Source organism: Cucumis sativus, chromosome 3 (assembly GCF_000004075.3).
Source record: "Cucumis sativus cultivar 9930 chromosome 3, Cucumber_9930_V3, whole genome shotgun sequence".
In the NCBI taxonomy this organism is placed as follows: Eukaryota; Viridiplantae; Streptophyta; class Magnoliopsida; order Cucurbitales; family Cucurbitaceae; genus Cucumis; species Cucumis sativus.
In genome coordinates, this window is record NC_026657.2 from 39,747,106 (window position 1) to 39,764,932 (window position 17,827).

The 17,827-nt window shown below is 33.4% G+C and overlaps 3 protein-coding genes and 1 non-coding gene across 4 annotated transcripts; 1 reads left to right on the forward strand and 3 right to left on the reverse strand.

Annotated features, from left to right (window-relative positions):
- The first annotated feature begins 65 nt into the window (after positions 1-65).
- LOC101220735 (uncharacterized methyltransferase At1g78140, chloroplastic) lies at positions 66-3,552 on the forward strand. Its single transcript, XM_011654323.2, has 8 exons — positions 66-319; positions 851-960; positions 1,061-1,198; positions 1,634-1,718; positions 2,079-2,272; positions 2,405-2,516; positions 2,807-2,914; positions 3,231-3,552. Exons 1-8 carry the CDS (start codon positions 146-148, stop codon positions 3,369-3,371), a joined length of 1,062 nt encoding a protein of 353 aa, XP_011652625.1. The 5' UTR covers positions 66-145; the 3' UTR covers positions 3,372-3,552.
- Positions 3,553-3,753: 201 nt separating this feature from the next.
- TRNAN-GUU lies at positions 3,754-3,827 on the reverse strand. The gene has a single exon. It is a non-coding gene; the product is annotated as a tRNA-Asn (tRNA).
- A 724-nt stretch (positions 3,828-4,551) lies between these two features.
- LOC101220496 lies at positions 4,552-8,266 on the reverse strand. Its single transcript, XM_004136354.3, has 3 exons — positions 7,851-8,266; positions 5,978-6,732; positions 4,552-5,545 (listed from the first exon to the last, which is right to left on the reverse strand). Exons 1-3 carry the CDS (start codon positions 8,136-8,138, stop codon positions 5,023-5,025), a joined length of 1,566 nt encoding a protein of 521 aa, XP_004136402.1. The 5' UTR covers positions 8,139-8,266; the 3' UTR covers positions 4,552-5,022.
- A 5,776-nt stretch (positions 8,267-14,042) lies between these two features.
- On the reverse strand, positions 14,043-16,409 carry LOC105435037 (uncharacterized protein DDB_G0271670). Its single transcript, XM_011654324.2, has 2 exons — positions 15,009-16,409; positions 14,043-14,434 (listed from the first exon to the last, which is right to left on the reverse strand). The coding sequence occupies exons 1-2, from the start codon at positions 15,985-15,987 to the stop codon at positions 14,406-14,408; spliced, it is 1,008 nt and encodes a 335-aa protein (XP_011652626.1). The 5' UTR covers positions 15,988-16,409; the 3' UTR covers positions 14,043-14,405.
- Positions 16,410-17,827: the final 1,418 nt, after the last annotated feature.

Consider the following 17,827-nt stretch of genomic DNA (forward strand, 5'->3'; position numbering starts at 1 on the left):
TTTCAAAAATAATATTTTGAGGAATTTTCGGAGCGTAAATTAAATTAAAAAGGGAAAAACGAATGTCCAGAAACAGAATTTTGAACTCTATCCCCTGAATTCGTAAGCATTACATATAAACTTCCCTTAATTCGTAAGCATTACAATGGCTGCCATGCATATTTCCCCCTTCCTTCCACTTCCCTCCAGATTCTGTTCCTTCACCCGCTGCTTCTTCAACTTCCATTCAACTCTATCCATTTCTCCCCGTCTTTCCCTTTTAACTCTTCGATCTTCTTCTGCTCCCCCCATGGAAACTAGCACTAATGTTCAACCATCGGTTTGTATTCTCTCTTCTCTTTCTCCCTTCTCTTCTGCTGCATATTCATTGAATTTTAATATGGATTCTTCTCTATGTTGTTCAAATTATTTTTTCTGCTGAATACGAGCTAAATGGAATTGGCCGATGGTATTGTATGTTTCGTTGTGAAAAATGTTGGCGGATTTGAATTTGATCCAGTTATACTTATACTTATACTCACTGTTTGAGTGATTCTTATTACGTCTGTGCCAAGCTTCTTTCGAGGAAGGTATAGCCATCGGTGTAATGTTACAGTACCTGTAACCTCTTCAAGGTTTTAGACATTTCATTTGTTTTTTCTGGTAGTGAAATAGAGTTCAAAGTTGTTGTTTCTATATTCTTCATTCCCGATTAAATTAGTCACATATGTGTGAAATTAGAGTGACAAAAATATATTGTGGAAAAAATGAATAGTTTACCAAACCTGTCGATTTGGACTTTTCGAATTGCATTGTTTTTTTCTTTCTCTCTAGATTTAATAATCTTATGTTTTTTTTTTTTTTTGCATAGGACTCTGTTATGATTGATAACGATAACGAAGACAATAAGATTAAGAATATCTTAGCTTGTTCCATATGTCATGGCCCATTGACAGCAGCAGCTGGTTCGGGCCTTCCAGTGTATGTTTGAAACTGTATTGTTGTACCTACTTTTGTTTTGTTTATTTCTTCTATTTCTTCTTAGTAATTGATGTTTCTTTATTTATATGTTTTGATACAGGGAGTCCACCAATGGATATCAATTGGAATGTGGCACATGTAAAAAGTCTTTCACTGGCAGTGAATCTCATTTGGACTTGACGATAACCGGTGGAACTGACAGTGGTGAATCCATGCCTGCTGCCACTGAGATTTTTAGGTATTTCAACTTTATCGCTTGCTATTTATTGTGAACAGGTCGCTAATTAGCATGTTTCTTAGACTTTCATATGTGAAGAGCTTCTTGATCTCAAGAGAATTTAATTCTATTACAAATGCCCTGTGATGAATCTTTATGCTTTTCTGTTGAAAAACAAACTAGAAACTGGGTATGCCATATACACAAAGAAACCATTGGTACAATTCAATTGGCTACAAATTCAGTATGGACATATTAAGTTACTTATCTGGGCTATTTTCATAAATATTTTGATTTTTTGCTATGTTGGAATTAGGACTTCACTGGTACCTAGATAGCCTTAGTTGTATTAAGGAAACAGAAGCTGTGTTTGGTTGGAAATTTTGATATCTTTCCCTCGCTGGCTCTCTCCCCTTTGTTTCTCATCTCATATTGTTCAGCTTTTCTCTGGATCAGGACTAGATTGGTGTCTTTTCTTTATGAGAGGGGCTGGCGTCAAAGTTTTTCAGTATTGCTTGGTTTTCCTGGCCCAGAAAAGGAGGTGATGTTAGCTCTTTTATTGCTCTTCATGATCAAAATGTCTACATGGTGCTTCTCATGTACTATCAGCAAGTATAGTTCAATTTTAGGAATTCGATTGGTCCATTAGTAATTCAATACTAATTCAAAGTTAGAGAGGGGTTATTGTTTTGATCTAGAATGTTATATTACAGATGTTGGGGGAGGGAATTCAAGCTTAATGACCTATAAAGGGGAAGCCCTAGTGGCAACCCCCTGATCCATGTTGAGGATGGCAAAGCTTATTGATTTTAATTACTATTTGCATGTCAACGAGACTTGTGATATCAATTCTAGATCTAGTTATTGTTCTCAATGATTTGACATGATGATTTCATTGCAGTTCGAGTTGATAAAGAATTTCATAACACCAGTCTTAGGTGGAAGCATAATTGATGCAAGTTGTGGAAGTGGAATGTTTTCAAGAATCTTTGCCAAGAGTGGGTTATTTTCCTCTGTCGTTGCTTTGGATTACTCAGAGAACATGTTGAGGCAGTGCTATGAATTCATCAAACAAGAGGAAAACTTCCCCAACGAGTAAACAATATTCTCTTTTAGTTTTAGCTTTACTTGAGTAGCTGTGGAATTGCCATAGTCCAAAGATCTTCGTGTGGTATAATTTAAATTGTTGTTTAAGTTTTTAATTTACACGTATCTTTTCCTTCTTAGGCGCTTGGTTCTGATCAGAGCTGATATTGCTCGACTTCCATTTGCTTCAAGTTCTGTTGATGCAGTGCATGCTGGTGCTGCTTTACACTGCTGGCCTTCACCATCAGCTGCAGTGAGTACTTTTCACCTATATCTGGGTTTATAGCATCTAATTTGACTTTCCATAGTTTGCACTAATTCAAATCACACGGCAGAAACTGTAGGTTGTTGTTAATGGCTACTGGCTTTTCACTAGAGTGATATAACTGCCCAACTTCAAAGGAAACCTATTTTAATACTCTTAACTTTGCTTCTCTGTTTGATTGTGAAACGTGTATATCTGCTGGCACCTGCTGATATATGTTGTGACATATACCTATAACTATACAATAGAATCAACTGTGTGCATAATGAACTTTGCAGGTGGCTGAAATAAGTAGAATTTTGAGACCTGGAGGTGTATTTGTTGCCAGTACTTTCATAATGGATGGACCGTATTCTTTTGTGCCATTTTTGAGGATTCAAATAGAGGTATGCTCGCAATTTGCTTTCAATTTTCCTCTCTACAATTACTGAGATTCTCCTTCGAAGCTTTGATAGTTTGATTACTCAAGTTCTATTATATCTTTATTTCTTCACCCTGTCGTCTGTCTTCTGTTGCTTTGAAATTCTTTGATACTATCTTTGAGTCCCAACTGCCAAGAAAAAACAATCACATTTACTTAAGTTGGTTAAACCATACAAGTATGCTATCTTTAGGGACGGAAGATATGTCAATATCACTAAACCTTTCTCACTTTGGCCTAATTTAACCCTTAAGTTTTATCATTTGCATCACACTGCACAGGGTATTCAGCAGATATCAGGGAGCCGCATCTTCCTATCTGAACGTGAATTAGAAGAACTTTGCACAGCCTGTGGTCTAGTTGACTTTAAATGTTTAAGAAATAGGCAATTTGTAATGTTGTCCGCTACAAAATGCAGCTAAACATTTGGGTTTTCTCTAATGGTTTCCAATCCTTACCCTTCATTATTATACCTTTATAACAACATTTCAAATGTTAGGTGTTTTATATGTTTGTTGGTGTTGGTTGTCTACACATCTGTTTGCAATGTAATTCAATAAAATTCGAGGCAAATTATTCGATAATAGAATTCTTTTTTTTTTTTTTTGTGTGTGTTAGAAAGCTTAAACCTCCGACCTTGTGGTTAAAAGTCACCTAACCAACTGAGATAAGCTTTCGGTTTAAAAATTAACTAAAATAGATTTTAAAAAATACGCTAGAAGGAGGGCTTGAACCTCCAACCTTGTGTAACCAATTGAGATAAGCTTTCGGTTTAAAAATTAACAAAATAGATTTAAAAAAATACGCTAGAAGGAGGGCTTGAACCTCCGACCTTGTGGTTAACAGCCACACGCTCTAACCAACTGAGCTATTCCAGCTCGTTGGTAAGAAATTATTCTAAATATTTTATTTATTTGCGCAACTTTAGGTTAATGCTTCTAACTACTAACACGTTATTTGAATTCTGTGACAACGAGCTAATATTATACACTTTTTAAGATCCTGTTAATCATATGTGGAAATTCAAATTCTCTTTTGCAACTAAGTACGAGAAAAAAAGCAACAATGGAATTCTAGAAAACTATAGGAAGAAAATAAGAATGAGACAATTCCTCTTTTAAATATTTACAATGCTATGAAATTGTCTATTTTGAATGTAGTTGTAGTTGTCTTTACTTATACACACATAACTCTTTGTAGAACCATGCTCGCATCTCAAGCTCACTCACTCCACTACTCACTTCCATTGAGTCCAAGCACCTCAAACAAACTATACCAGCTATAACACAAAGAGAATAATTAGCTCAATCAAATTATCTCAAGAGCCTCAAACATAGATGATAAAGCCTTACACAGAGCTCTCCAAGATCTCAGAACTCTCTCACCCATAGGGGTTATAAAAAAAGACAGTTTCATTTCGACAAGCTCGGGAGAAGAATTCCCGGTTCCTCCCCATCAGAGTCCCGAACCACGGCTGACCCAGCCCATCCATAATTACATACCCTACCCCTTCTAAAGAATAGAGAATGAATGTATTTAATGTGATCTTTGCAAAACTGATACACCATAAAGTAGGAATAATCAGAAACACTTGCAAGAAAAGGCTTGGAAGACAGGGTTACTATTTACTTATCTTAGCATATTGTATAAATAAGAATTTGTAGTACACAACAAATGTTATAGACTCCTTGTAACTATGAAACAGAATAAGAATGGTTCCTATTACAACAAAATACGAGTTTGATTCAACTGTACACATGTAGTTGAACATGTACATGTAAAAATAGCAGAGGTTCATACGGCAATCTACAAACTCTGCAAGAAGACGACCGACCATATGTTCTTAAAGCGTGTCCTATCAATCTATCACAAGATGAACTGAAATATATCTGCTAATTGTAATTCTTTAAAGAATATTTCATCTGTAGTTTTGAATTTTAGAGAACTCCAGAGGTCAAAGTTATAATACTTTCCAACCATCAAGGTTTGAAGTCCAATTTGTGGAATGGAGTCACTTTTCTGATCTCCCAGCGAGTCGATGAGCTAGACAACAGAGTACATCCCCTCGGAAGGCTATTGTTTGACAAAATTTGAAAATGTTAACTGACGATAAAGGGCCGTCTTTTCGTCATCGTCAAAATCTAGATCATCCTCATAATCCATATCGATAACTGTTCTATCTGTAGTATATAGATCGTCTGAGCCTGCTAAATGGACTTGAGAGTATCCAGCACCTGAAGGTGACCTTTCAGATTCTATTTGCTGCATCTCTGATTCAATTAAAACTTCCATTCGTGCTCGTTCTCTATCTCTTGGATAGGTGCAGTAGAGAAACGAGTAAATAAAACAACAGAGAGCCAATGGAATTCCTATTGCTGTGTACAATGCCCGAGCTAATGATGCTGCATTCTCCCTATCTGTAGCAATTTCTTCGGATTCACTAGATCCTTTTTGAACAGGCTTATATCCATAGACATGCTGAGCCAGAATTCCAACAACAGGAGGGGCAAATGATGACAAAATAGACTCGAAGGACCGATCTAATGCATAGACACTAGTCCGAGATTTCTCAGGAACTATCTCTGCAAAAATAGGACTGCAAAACAATAACCATGATTCAAAGTCAATATTGTATCTTTGTTCCTTTCGTACATGAATTATGAAGAAATGTACGCGCCCACAAATTCTATTGTTATCCATTCAATGTTCAAGGCTGTATGTATTAACATTCTATTCTTGACATGCATTTTTTCTGGATATTGTTTATAAGTAATCAATATCCAATCGTCACTAAAGATGGCTAATCCTCTAGGTCATGCTCTCACTTTATGAGCCTAAACTACAAGTAGGATTTTCTTTTAGTTTTGGAGAAAACCTATTGTTCGAAAGATGTATAGCTTATGATTCAATTTTCTAATCAATTTTCAGGGAATCTGGGTATCACCTTTTCAATTTCTATGTAATTGGCCCACCTGAACACTATTTTTTCTCATAGATTGAGATAGATGACAGCAAATATGACACTTACTTATTTGTAGCTGGAGCATTCCAAGAAATAAAAAACCCCACAATGATCAAGACTAGTCCATGGATAACTGCTGTAGAGGGCCCATCAGGCAAGAAGAGCAGAAGAACTGCAGCTAGAGGGATGCCTGACCCTGAGCTGATCTGGGCCAGAATAATCCTTCCGGAGTTTGGGAAACGTGTGGAGAGGATATCTCCCATTTTACCTCCAAACAAACCTCCAAGAGAGTTTCCAATCACAAACATGCCCATCAGAAAAGCAGTCTTCTGATGGGAGAAGCCCTTGAGCTCCAACCACATTGTTGCAAATGACAAGGCTGACCAGGGAAATGAACCTGTGACACCCTGCGCTACGATGATCTGGAAGGATGGAATCTTCATAACTGATTTGGCTTCCCTTGCCAAGACCTTCACTTCAGACCAAAAAGAACTTTGGGGTGGAACATCATTACCTATTTTTATGCCATCGTCTAAAAAATGTGGATCCTGTGCAAATAACCGGACTAGAATGCCAACAATAACACTGATTAATCCAACTAGATGAAATGCAATTCTCCAACCAGGGATTCCCATAAATGTTATTGGAGCTATCACAATTGAACACAACCCACCAATAATGGAGCCTAGGTTGCCTGTTGTTTGAAGCCATCCAAAAGCCAAACCACGGTTACTGTCATCTGTTGAATCTGCTACAAGGGACTGGATGGCAGGTGCAACTAATGCGAGACCAATCCCATTCAAGCCTCTTGAAATAGCAACCTGTTGGATACAATCTGAATGACTTATAATCAGCTAATATTTAATCCCAGTATAGGTAAATCTGCCACATATTAATACATTGACAACTAAAAAAATTCTAACAAATTAACTTTGCCCAAGTTCTGGTGACTTAACCAATATCTAAGCACCAACGGAAATTTGTCTATAAATCGGTGCAGGTTTTCCCTCTTCCAGCATATTACCCAAATTTTGTATGCTTGTCAAAAATATATTAATCCTACAAATGAAATGCCCACGTGCTGAAATTTTCGAATCAATTTCTTCATTTCCCAAAGGCAACTGGCTTCATACACAGACTTCCAACAGAACATGTAAGTTTAAACATAACTGGCAAAAAGAGTGAAACAAGCCTACTAAACCACAGAAGTGTCAATATCGGTTTCTCCATCCCAAATTTATTACCAATTTCCTTATATACCAGTTATTATCAATTCTAATTCTTCATGATCTCAGATCATTCTTTGCTATATGCTTTCAAGTAATTGCCTATTTGCAAATGTATTTTTGTACATGATGAGCGCATGAGCAATTTACTGAGAAAAAGATACATTTCCAACCAGAATTCAGCAAAGATTACGCCTCACTACAACTGTCAAAGGCTACACAACTATGTTCATAGTTTCAAACTTCCAACAATAAATAAACAAACAAATAACCACAAGTGTTCCAAATCTTCATTTGAAATCTACTTCTTAATGTTTCGCAAATTTTCTGCTATAAGTAGATAAGGCAAAATTGGAATGGTAAATCACTAATCACTTAATATGGCTTATTATTTTTAATAATCATTCTAGGACGGTTTAATGGTTTGTGTCCCAACTTCTCCATTATTTATGATTACATCAGTATTAGTATACAAACAATGAAGAGCAATACGTTCTATTTTAATTGATTCGTGCAACAGCCCTAAACTTCTATTCGTTATTATAAGTACACAATAATATCCGAAAGCGAAGACACAATCAGACAAAGAACAGGAAGCAAAATTGGCGAGACCAAAGCAATAGGAGAAAATACAGCATTGTCTAGGGCTACACAACAGTGAAATGAAAGAGAGTGAAAAAAAGAATCAGGAGCAAGAGTAGAACCGGATGAACCTGAAGGAAAGTAGAGGAAAAGGCGACGAGAAACGTAGCGGAGGCCCAAAGGAAAGCGCCGAGAGCAATCACATGAGCTCGGTTATGGCGGACGGCCAAATAAGCAGCCAAGGGATAGCAAGCGGCCTGAACGATAGATCTGAAGAGAGTCAAAGAACCGAGACCAGTAGGATCGGTGTGCAAGGCGGCACCGACCTCTTTGTAGACACCAGGTAAGAGAGATTCGTCGGCTCTCTCCATGACTCCAGCAAGGTTGACGAGAATAAGTGTCACCGTCTCCGGCTTCATCTCGGTCCGTGGCCGTGGCCGTGGCCGCCTTGAGTTTTGTAATGCTCGCAAAGGCTCTCGCGAATTTAGGCTCCAGTTGGTCGTTGGAGCATCCGCTTTTAATCTGCCAATTAGAGAAATTCCCTCGTCTTTTATTGTTTCCTAAGATTGCTTTTTTATACTCATAAATTCCTCTTCTTTTATTATTCCTTTTCTTTATTCTCACTTCTATACTTCTTATCTAAAATTTTATTACAATCTATTTTTAAAAAATTATAATAAAATAAATACTTCTTTATTTCTTTTTTTAAAAAATGGTTACTCTTTTTATTAAAAATATTATATACCTATTTTATAAAAGTATTTGATCACATCATCAAACAAATATTCCAAATTCAAAATTCAAAAGAGATTTATAATTAGGAACGAGTTTGTTCTCTAGACTTTTAAAGCATCTTAGTTTGAAAACTTTTGAAAGTAAAAGCATTTCAAACAACTTTATATATATTATTATTTTAAATATTGACGTGTCATTTTAAATCAAGGGAATGTATTTTAAAAATCATAACTTTTTCTAGCTTTTTCTTCTAATTTTGAATATTCTATAATTATTTTTAAATTATTGAACCAAAATTGATCTAACAAATTTTTAAACCTATTTTAAAAAATTTTAAAACTAAAAAGATATTTTAAAAATTAAGAGACCAAATAAATCTAAGATTGAAAAGATAAGTTTTTTAAAAAAAAACGTAGATATTTTTTAACACTTAGGAAATTAAATATGTAATTAGTTTTCTTTTCCTTTACAATATGTGGGGTGGAAATATACAATTTATGTTTAATAATTATTATAAAAACGTGTTGGTATTTAAATTTCCATTCTCATTGTATAATTTGTTGTAGTTTAAAGCCTTTAGAGAAACAATATTTGATAGTAACTTGTAGTCTAATTTTCATGGTTAAAGTCCCTTTTGAAAAATTAGGCATCAAAAAGCATTATTAGTGACAACAAATACATTCCTTAACATTTAAGGTCGCATCAAGAATAATCAGAAATGGGTCATCTTCCCTTCTTTTTTTTTTTTTTTTTTTCTCTTTTTATAGGAATTTCTATTTTATATTTATATCACAATTTTGATCTCTATAAAGTTAATTTTTATTGAAATTAGTTAATTAATAATAATAATAATTTTCATGTAAATAAATAAAAACATATGAATATATTTCCAATTTTTATCGTGTTACTATTACTATTTTGGAAACAAGCTTCATTCAAGTTAGATGTTATCGTTAAGAAAAATCCTCACAAAAAGAAAAAAGACTAGAAAATGGATAATAAAATGACAAGATAACACAATAACTAAAAGAAACTTCCCCAAAACACTTGGCAAGTGCATGCAAGCATCAACCACATTCTTTGTTTATTAGAGACCAATGTACCAAGAGAAATTGACACACCTCCCTTTTTCAATTGAACATAGAATAATTATGATCGTCAAGGAGTCACAAACCCCCCATCTTAATCCCATCTAACTTCCTGATGTTGCAGCAAGCAATCTCAGCATTGAGTTTCTCGAAATCGTTATAGTGAGAATTTTTATTTTTAACTTACAAAAGCCAAGCAAAGATTTAACTATTCTTTAAGATTAAAATTGAATTTAGGTTTTCCTAAATGACATTTTATGATATAGTTCATTCCTATCATTGGATATAACTAGAGACGTCTATTTAACCACGACAGTCCACGACCCAAACGAGGTGAGGAATTCCCTACTACACGAGAAATCGGAGAGGGAGCGGAGATTAATTTTTCCCCAATGACAATTTGGGATCGGAGACCGAGAATCCTCACCCTATTCTCTGCATAGAAATTTGTAGAGATAGGGAGGGAATAGGATAGGAGCAAAATAGGGAGTGGGACAAGTGGACTTGTCTAGATATAACAGAACAAAAGTAGAATATCCGTTGCCTCAGCACCACGCCAACAAAAGTAGACCGGCCGACGGTGTCCATTCTATACAAAGACCACCTAATCAAATACTTTGGGCCACATTTCAGGCCCATTCTTACCATCGGTTTTAGTTTTGGGCTCGACTCTAGCAGCCCAATGTGAAAGGATATAATCCGTAAATCCAAAATTATAAATCTCAACCCTCTCTTCTTATGTGTATTTTTCTACCCTTCCCCACATGATTCCATACTTTTCTTTTGTTTAGAAGGCTCTTTTCCATTTTTGTTGCTATTTGTATAGGAAGATAAAGTCTAAATCTCTAGGGATATTTTCATCTTAGAGTAACTTAGAGATAATTTTATTAGAGAAAAAAAAAAGGGTTTAGTTATATTTATAAAATCTAACTAGTTGTTTTGGTATTGGTTATAACGATAGGTGATTGTTATATACTCTTTAGATTATAATAGTAAATGTTTAGAGTGTAAATTGTTTTAGTATAACTTACACATGAGGAACAAGTTATAAGCACGGTAGACAATGAAAGTTTTCAAATAGTTTTGTTGTATTTAACTATGGGATAATGGAAGACCAAAGCAGTAGGTGGAGTCTCCAATAGCCCACTTCATATATCCAAAACAAATTGGGGTCAAATGTCCTCTAATAGATTTAGCTATTTTTCAACATGTCTTAGTCTAAAAGTATTTTCTCTCTTGTTGACCTCAAATAATATATGTCATGTATGGAGTAACTCCTACGTCCTCTATATTGAGTAAACCATTAACTTGTTTTACTCTCGTTTCGACTTACAACATTGGAGTATTTCAACATCTCATAAGTTTTCTTTCTTTACATTTTGTATGTCCCGCGTTGCTTCCACGTAAGTCTATTGATTCTCCTTTTTCCCTAACTATACCAAGGGACAAATCAACCAAAATGAAACAAAGAGAGAACCAACAACTTTTTCTCCCTTTTTAAAGATATACAAAGGTATGAAGATTAGTAGATGCATCGAGTAATCTCAACTAAATTGACACATCAAGCATCCTCATCACATTCCTAACACCATAAATGCATGTATTATCATAAAAAAAAATGTACAAATAACCACAAAATTGATAATACAATTATGAGATAGGTTACCTATAAAAAGTCATCCAATTAAGCTTTGGAGGAGAGAAACTCTCGTATGAAACTGAACTTTGACTGAACTATATATATTAATCTATTTATTTAAGGTAGTTGGGATGAAATTGTACAACAAAATAATAAAAGAAAAAAGAAAAGGGAATTAACTTTTTTGAGATTGTACATGTTGAATATATAGATTTGGATGTTATATAATTTAAATTGGTTATAATGTGGGGATGTTATAGTGTAGTAGCTAGGTTAAGAAAGGTTTGGGGGGGAGAGTTATAGTGGGGAACATGAAGAGATAATCAAAACCACTTGAGGGTAGGGGTTGAAACCCACAAAGGAGACCAACATAATGTCTCATCAATTACTTTATTCTAAAGAAAATTTCTTTTTTAGCATCTAATAATTTGTTTGCAACTCAAGTAAAGCCCTTTGTCTCTATGTCTCCACTTTTAAAATCTCCAATCTAAATCCTAAACATACCAAATCTAATTCAATTCACCTTTCAATTTAAACTATATAATATATGATATATTGGTTAAGAGAAGTATGATCCCAACAAATTAATGCAAAAAAATTATTAAGTAATAATTAAAATTTTCTTTTAACATCTAATAATTTGTTTCAAGACATTGTGAGAATCATAACCATTCGTATATATGGGTATGTTTGAAAGTTCTACGATTTTTAATTACAAGGGAGTTGACAATTTGGATGGAAGGAAATTTGGACGGCGATAGCAAAAGATTTTAATAATATATCATTAATTGCACATTAAATGTATAGACTCCATTTCAAATCTAGGAAATATTATCCTCAACATGGTTTAATTAATGGAGAAAGAAATGTCCAAGTTGAGTTAGAGGTGGGTCGAATCTGTACTCTATTCTACTCAAACTAAAAGTAATTTATCGATAATTAAATTAATTGACTAAATTAGTTGAGTTAGAAGTCTAACTATTATATATGTGGAACAAAGTGAATGAGATGAAGAACTTGAATCTTCTACTTTCGACATTTTGATGGAAGAAGATACATATTTTATACATAGTAGTTGACTAGGTGTAAGGTTGGAAATATCTAATATTAGTATAAACTTTAGAGTTTATAATTAGTATGTTTAGAATAATTGGTTTTTGCAGAAGTACATTTGAAAGGAAAACATGAAGTGTGTTTATTGCTTATTCCACTAAAACTTTCGTAATTAACCATTTGAAATTTTTATAATTGTGCACATATTTTTACTTAGTTAGAACAAACCATAAAAGGCTAATAGATGAAAATGTGCTTGAGTTTCTACTAACAAAAAAAATCAAATAGGCATCAATAAAAAAAATTTGAAAATAGAAAAAAAATTAATAAACTATATACCTTTGATAGAAAAAAAAAACTACTAAAAAGAAAATTTATTACAAAATAAAATATAAAAGAAAAACAATTATAATCAATGATTTTAGATTATAAAAAATATATATTTTTTAAAATACAAATCTAAATAAATAAGTAAAAAGAAAAATTTAAAACACTTTAGAGATAGATTACCAAATAACAACAATAAATAAAGTTATTTTTAAATTAACTAAATAATTGTAAATATGAATATAGTAATAATGGAGTAGTAGTTGTAATAAGAAACCCTAGTAAGGGATTAGATTAAAGAGGTTAATAATAGTCTTAGATATGGGGGAGGGTGAGGTGATGGGATGAGATGAGATGGCCGGTAAGTTAAAAAGGGGAAGGAAAAGTGGAGGGTAAAAGGCATGAAATGAAGTGTGTGTGTGTACATAATAATTATAATTATAATTATATATATATATATATATGGTTGAGTAGTCACATTGGAATAATATTAGATGATGTCGGAATGAAGTGTATATATATAATTTAAATTTATAATATATGAAATGATAGCCACATTGAATCTTAGGCGTACGGAACACATGTAATCTTCCATTCCAAACCAACTTTTCCTTTTTATTTTAATCTCACTTTTAGGGTAGAAAGATACGACCATCTTCCCCCATCTTCTCTTCACATCATACCATTAACTGGACCTTCAATTCAAATATACAAACTATGCATACACACACGCACACATATAATTGACCTACATCAAATAAATATAATGTGACATACGTAGAATATAGAAGGATTCTTAATCGAAAATAGTACATGGTGATTATTTTCTTTATAACTTCGTTATAACTTTGTGAGATAAAATTAACTTGATTTAAGGTTATGATATGTATAGAACGTATGACTTCTTTTAATTTACGTTAATTGATGATCAATATAAAGGTTGTTTCTTTTCCACTTCATTTTTGTCAAGAAAACTTTTGATTTTTCTTTTTATCCTACAATTTTTATTTACATTAGTTATGTAACTATGTGTAAGTATATATATATTTTTTAAATTACAAATTTACAATGACTAGATGTGAGCAATATCGGTCATTTGGAGTCAATTTTCCAACCCTAGTGAATCGATTACGATTGGCTTAGTAATAGTTCAAACGAAACATGAGTACAAATTAAACCAATTGTTGGTCGGTTTTGATTGATTTACACTCTAGATAATTTTAATTAAAAAAAGTTATCAATTGATCGATAAATTCCTCCTTGTCTCACTCAACTAAGTTTTACTGTCTTTCATACTCACAACAAAGGGAAATACATAAACCTAAACCAAAATTAAGTATGAACAACCATACTTAACAGAAACGAAAACACACCTCCACCACCATATTCATTTCTGTTTCGTGTTTCATAATAAACATATCGTTATCAAAGAAATTAATTAAGTCAACAAAATAGAAAAGGCTTAAAATAGAAGAAAGATGTGCAAAAGTGTTTGTATCATAATTAATTAATTAATAAATAAATAAATAAATAAGAGAGAAATTAAAAGGAAAGATATTTACACATATTTGACTAAATAACATAACAACAACAGGTAGAGAGAACATGATCATCACATATATATATATATATTAGGGGTAGCAATAGAGAATAGCCTATCAAACATAGCATCATCTTAGTATATATATATAGATTTTCTTTCCCCTTCAAAATCACCGGTAGTAGAGAGAGAGGGCCCAATTTGTGACCGGAAAATCTCGAACCGCCATAGACTGCGGCAATTGCCAAAACACAGATGCTGCCTGCTGCTGCTACGGCGTTGGAAAAAATCTTCCACCTTCCCCTTACGCCATTATATTGTAAACTGAATCCACTAAAGTTCAAACACACACCCACCGTGTTATAAACCCTAAATTTTCATCATTTTATGCCCTAAAGATAGCCATTAATTAACCAATTATATATGAACATTCTATTATATGAAATAATAATCTTTAACATCATCTTTTAAACCTCTTGTATTATATGGAAATTTGAAGATTTAAATTGATATATTTATGAAAGTTGGTATGAATTGATATTTTGAACATAAAAAATAGTAATAATATTCCTTGGTATATAAACTGCCAAAAGGGTTTTATGATGATGGGTCTATGGGGGAAGAGGGGTTGTTGCTTGAGGGTTCTTATTTTCCATCATCAACTCACCACCACCACTACCACCACCACTACAATCTCCACAATCATCATTAAAATCATCAGTATCATCATCATTGCCATTTTGATTACCTAAAAGAAATTTTTACCCATTTCCCTTTTTCTTTTTTTTTCTTTCTTTCTTTTATCTACTACTGTACTTTTACCCTCTTGGTAGTTGAAACAAATATTCCCCAAATTATTCAATGAAAGAACAAAGTGAACAACGACCCCATAAAATTTAAAACTTACAATTTGCTGCATTATTATTATTATTGTTATTGTTGGAACTTGCTGTCACTGTCGCTGCTGTTGGTGCTGGTGCTGCTGTTGCTGTTGCTGTTGGTGCAGTGGTACTACCGCCGCGGTTGCTTCTCCAGGTTTCATCATTTTGAACCAGCCTATTACTGCCATGAACAACATTGTGGTCCATCTCTAAATTCTCTCTAACTTGCTTGGAAATATTAGAATTAAAATCATGCCCTGAAGATACCGATTGAAATGAAAAAACCCCACCAACACCAACATTGTCGTCCTTTGATCGAGAAGGGTAAGAACCCACTCCCAATCCAGAATCTTCTAAACGCGTAGCTGTGGAGTTATTACTTGTTGTTCGAACCAACCCAAACAGATCAAATCGCCGGGAATAGGATGACCCACCGGAAGTAAAAGGCGGGGAAGGGATTCCAGTGAACTCTTGTACCATTGCTCTGAAATTCGTAGTGTCTGTTGTGAGAACGGTGGTGGGGGCTCGACGTGAAGCTCTAGTTCGTTTCTTAGTATTGACTTTAGGATGTAAAGCGCCGGAAGACGTTGATGGGGTTGAACGAATCGTTGGGATTTGGTTTTGGGTAGATCCGTCGGGGGGAGTTTTGAAATGGGTGGGTTCTCCAGATCTTAAGACGTCGAGATTAACAAAGGAATTGGAAGAAGAATCAGGGTTGAAATTGTAATTAGAGGAAGCTGGAAAATCATAGAAAGAAGGGAGGAGGTGATGATTATTTTGGTAATTATGAAAACTAGGAAGTGATTGTTGATGATGAGGAATTGAAGAAGAAGAAGAAGAAGCAAGAAGAGATGAAGAAGAACAAGAAGAAGAAGAAGAAGAAGAAGGAAGATTGAAGAAAAGTGGGGATGGAGGAAAAACTAGTTGAGGTTGTTGATGATGATGAGAATCATATTCTTCATCACCACCACTAGAAGATTGCAAACTTCCGCTACCGGAATCCATTGACAAAGGAAAAGGGAAGGGAACTAAAAATTCAAAAACAAAATAAATAAGAAGATGGATCGATCAAGATCAGCTTTTATTGAGAAGGAATAAAAATCTTGGAAGGAAGGGAAGATCTTTTACTTGTCATTCACAGATGGAATGGAAGCCAAAAAGGAAGGGAGGGGGGGAGAGAGGGTTTATCTAAAAAGAAGAGAATATAGATTGGGGGTAGATACTAATAATAATGACATTTGGGAGGGTAAAGTAGCAAATAAAAGAGGGAAGAGATCCAAGGAGGGTAATTAAGAAAGGTTTAGGGTTTTTTTTTTAAGAAAAAAAAAACTTTTGATGAAGGAAAAGGAAAGGGAAAAAAGGGTATTTATGAAAATGAAAAGAGATAAAATAGGGTTTAGGGCAGAGTAAAGAAGTGAAGATGAAGAGAGGGAGGGGGTGGACCCAAAGCATTTGAAAAGGGGATGCTGGCAACGGGTCAAACTCAAACTTAATAGCAAAAAGAGAGCAACATTTTATTTTACATATATATATGTATATATTTAGTTTAGTTTTTTTGTTTTATTTCTTTGGGGTTTTTTTTCTTCTTCTTCTTAGTGTATAGAGAGTGAATGAATGAATGTGAAAGCAAGAAAATGAAACACAAAAATAATGATGTCATAAATTTGAGAGATTTCAGGGAATAATAACTGTTATTAGATGATACAGACAATTCAATGTTTAATTTTACATTTTTTTTTTAAGAACAATAGGACGATGTTATAATATTATTGGGCTAAAAAAGAGAAAGAAAATGGGAAGAGTAAAATAAAGAATGAAATGATTCGAATTATTAGGCGCATTCATCTGCGTGGTTAATGCGAAAATGAAATTCCGGTTTGTTTCATGCGTTTACCAACAAAAACATTTCCATTATTAAAACTTAATTCATCCCCTCTTTCTCCTCCCTTTTTAATTATCTCTAAATACCTTTATTTATGCTTTCCCTTTTCTTTTCTTTTCTTTTTCTACTTCATTTAATATAAAATAATTATAGCTCAAATATATATACGATTCAAACTTACTTGCTTTTCTGTGTTTAGTACAATCACGAACTCTAAGAGTTCGTAATTTTTTTTAAACTATGATCACAAGATGATACGGATTAGGATTGTATTGAGACATTTCGATTAGGTTTGTCACCTCTTTAACATCTTTATCATGCCACCAAACAAAAATCATTAATAGACCAAATAAGAGAACGATATGATTAGTTAGAGAGAAGCTCGAATGAAATTAGTTTAAAATAATAGCTCAAATGACGTTAACTGTATTATATTAATTTTGAGGTTAGAAATTTGATCTCCTACCCCATCAATAGTCCAACTGAGTTGAAAAAAAAAAACTTCCCAATTACCAAAGTTACTGTATAATTTGTCCAATTAACAAAATTATTGTATAATTGACCCAAAGAACTTTAGGTTAAATTAATAAAAGAAATTGAAGTTTATGGATTTATTTTGTTTTCACACTTAATCTTGTTTAGATTATTAAAGGATTTTAAAAAAGATTAGATATGGTAATTGAAGTTTGGAGATTTATTTCATACTTTGAAAGATTAAACCCACACAAAGTTAAAAGTTGAATGACGACTTATCTAATAATTATGAGACTCAATAATTAGAATTAATATTTATGAACCACCCAAAAGTAAAACTTTGTGAACAAATTAATAATATGATTATAACTCAAAACAAAAACAAAATTAAGAGTGAATTAATCAACCTAATTAGTACTATCTCTTTATTTTGGTATGTTTGACTTACATGAGCTTAGTAGAGTAGAATTCAACTATGAGTTTCATGTA

What these genes read in the sequence shown, in the direction of transcription:
- LOC105435037 (XM_011654324.2), bottom strand. Translation starts at nt 15,987, where the DNA reads ATGGATTCCGGTAGCGGAAGTTTGCAATCTTCTAGTGGTGGTGATGAA. An exon ending in TAATAATAATGCAGCAAATT is followed by an intron (nt 14,435 to 15,008) that starts GTAAGTTTTAAA and finishes TTTGAACTTTAG; the next exon opens with TGGATTCAGTTTACAATATA.
- LOC101220735 (XM_011654323.2), top strand. Translation starts at nt 146, where the DNA reads ATGGCTGCCATGCATATTTCCCCCTTCCTTCCACTTCCCTCCAGATTC. An exon ending in GCTGGTTCGGGCCTTCCAGT is followed by an intron (nt 961 to 1,060) that starts GTATGTTTGAAA and finishes GTTTTGATACAG; the next exon opens with GGAGTCCACCAATGGATATC. An exon ending in TTCCTGGCCCAGAAAAGGAG is followed by an intron (nt 1,719 to 2,078) that starts GTGATGTTAGCT and finishes ATTTCATTGCAG; the next exon opens with TTCGAGTTGATAAAGAATTT.
- LOC101220496 (XM_004136354.3), bottom strand. Translation starts at nt 8,138, where the DNA reads ATGAAGCCGGAGACGGTGACACTTATTCTCGTCAACCTTGCTGGAGTC. An exon ending in TTTCCTCTACTTTCCTTCAG is followed by an intron (nt 6,733 to 7,850) that starts GTTCATCCGGTT and finishes TGTATCCAACAG; the next exon opens with GTTGCTATTTCAAGAGGCTT. An exon ending in AATGCTCCAGCTACAAATAA is followed by an intron (nt 5,546 to 5,977) that starts GTAAGTGTCATA and finishes ATTGTTTTGCAG; the next exon opens with TCCTATTTTTGCAGAGATAG.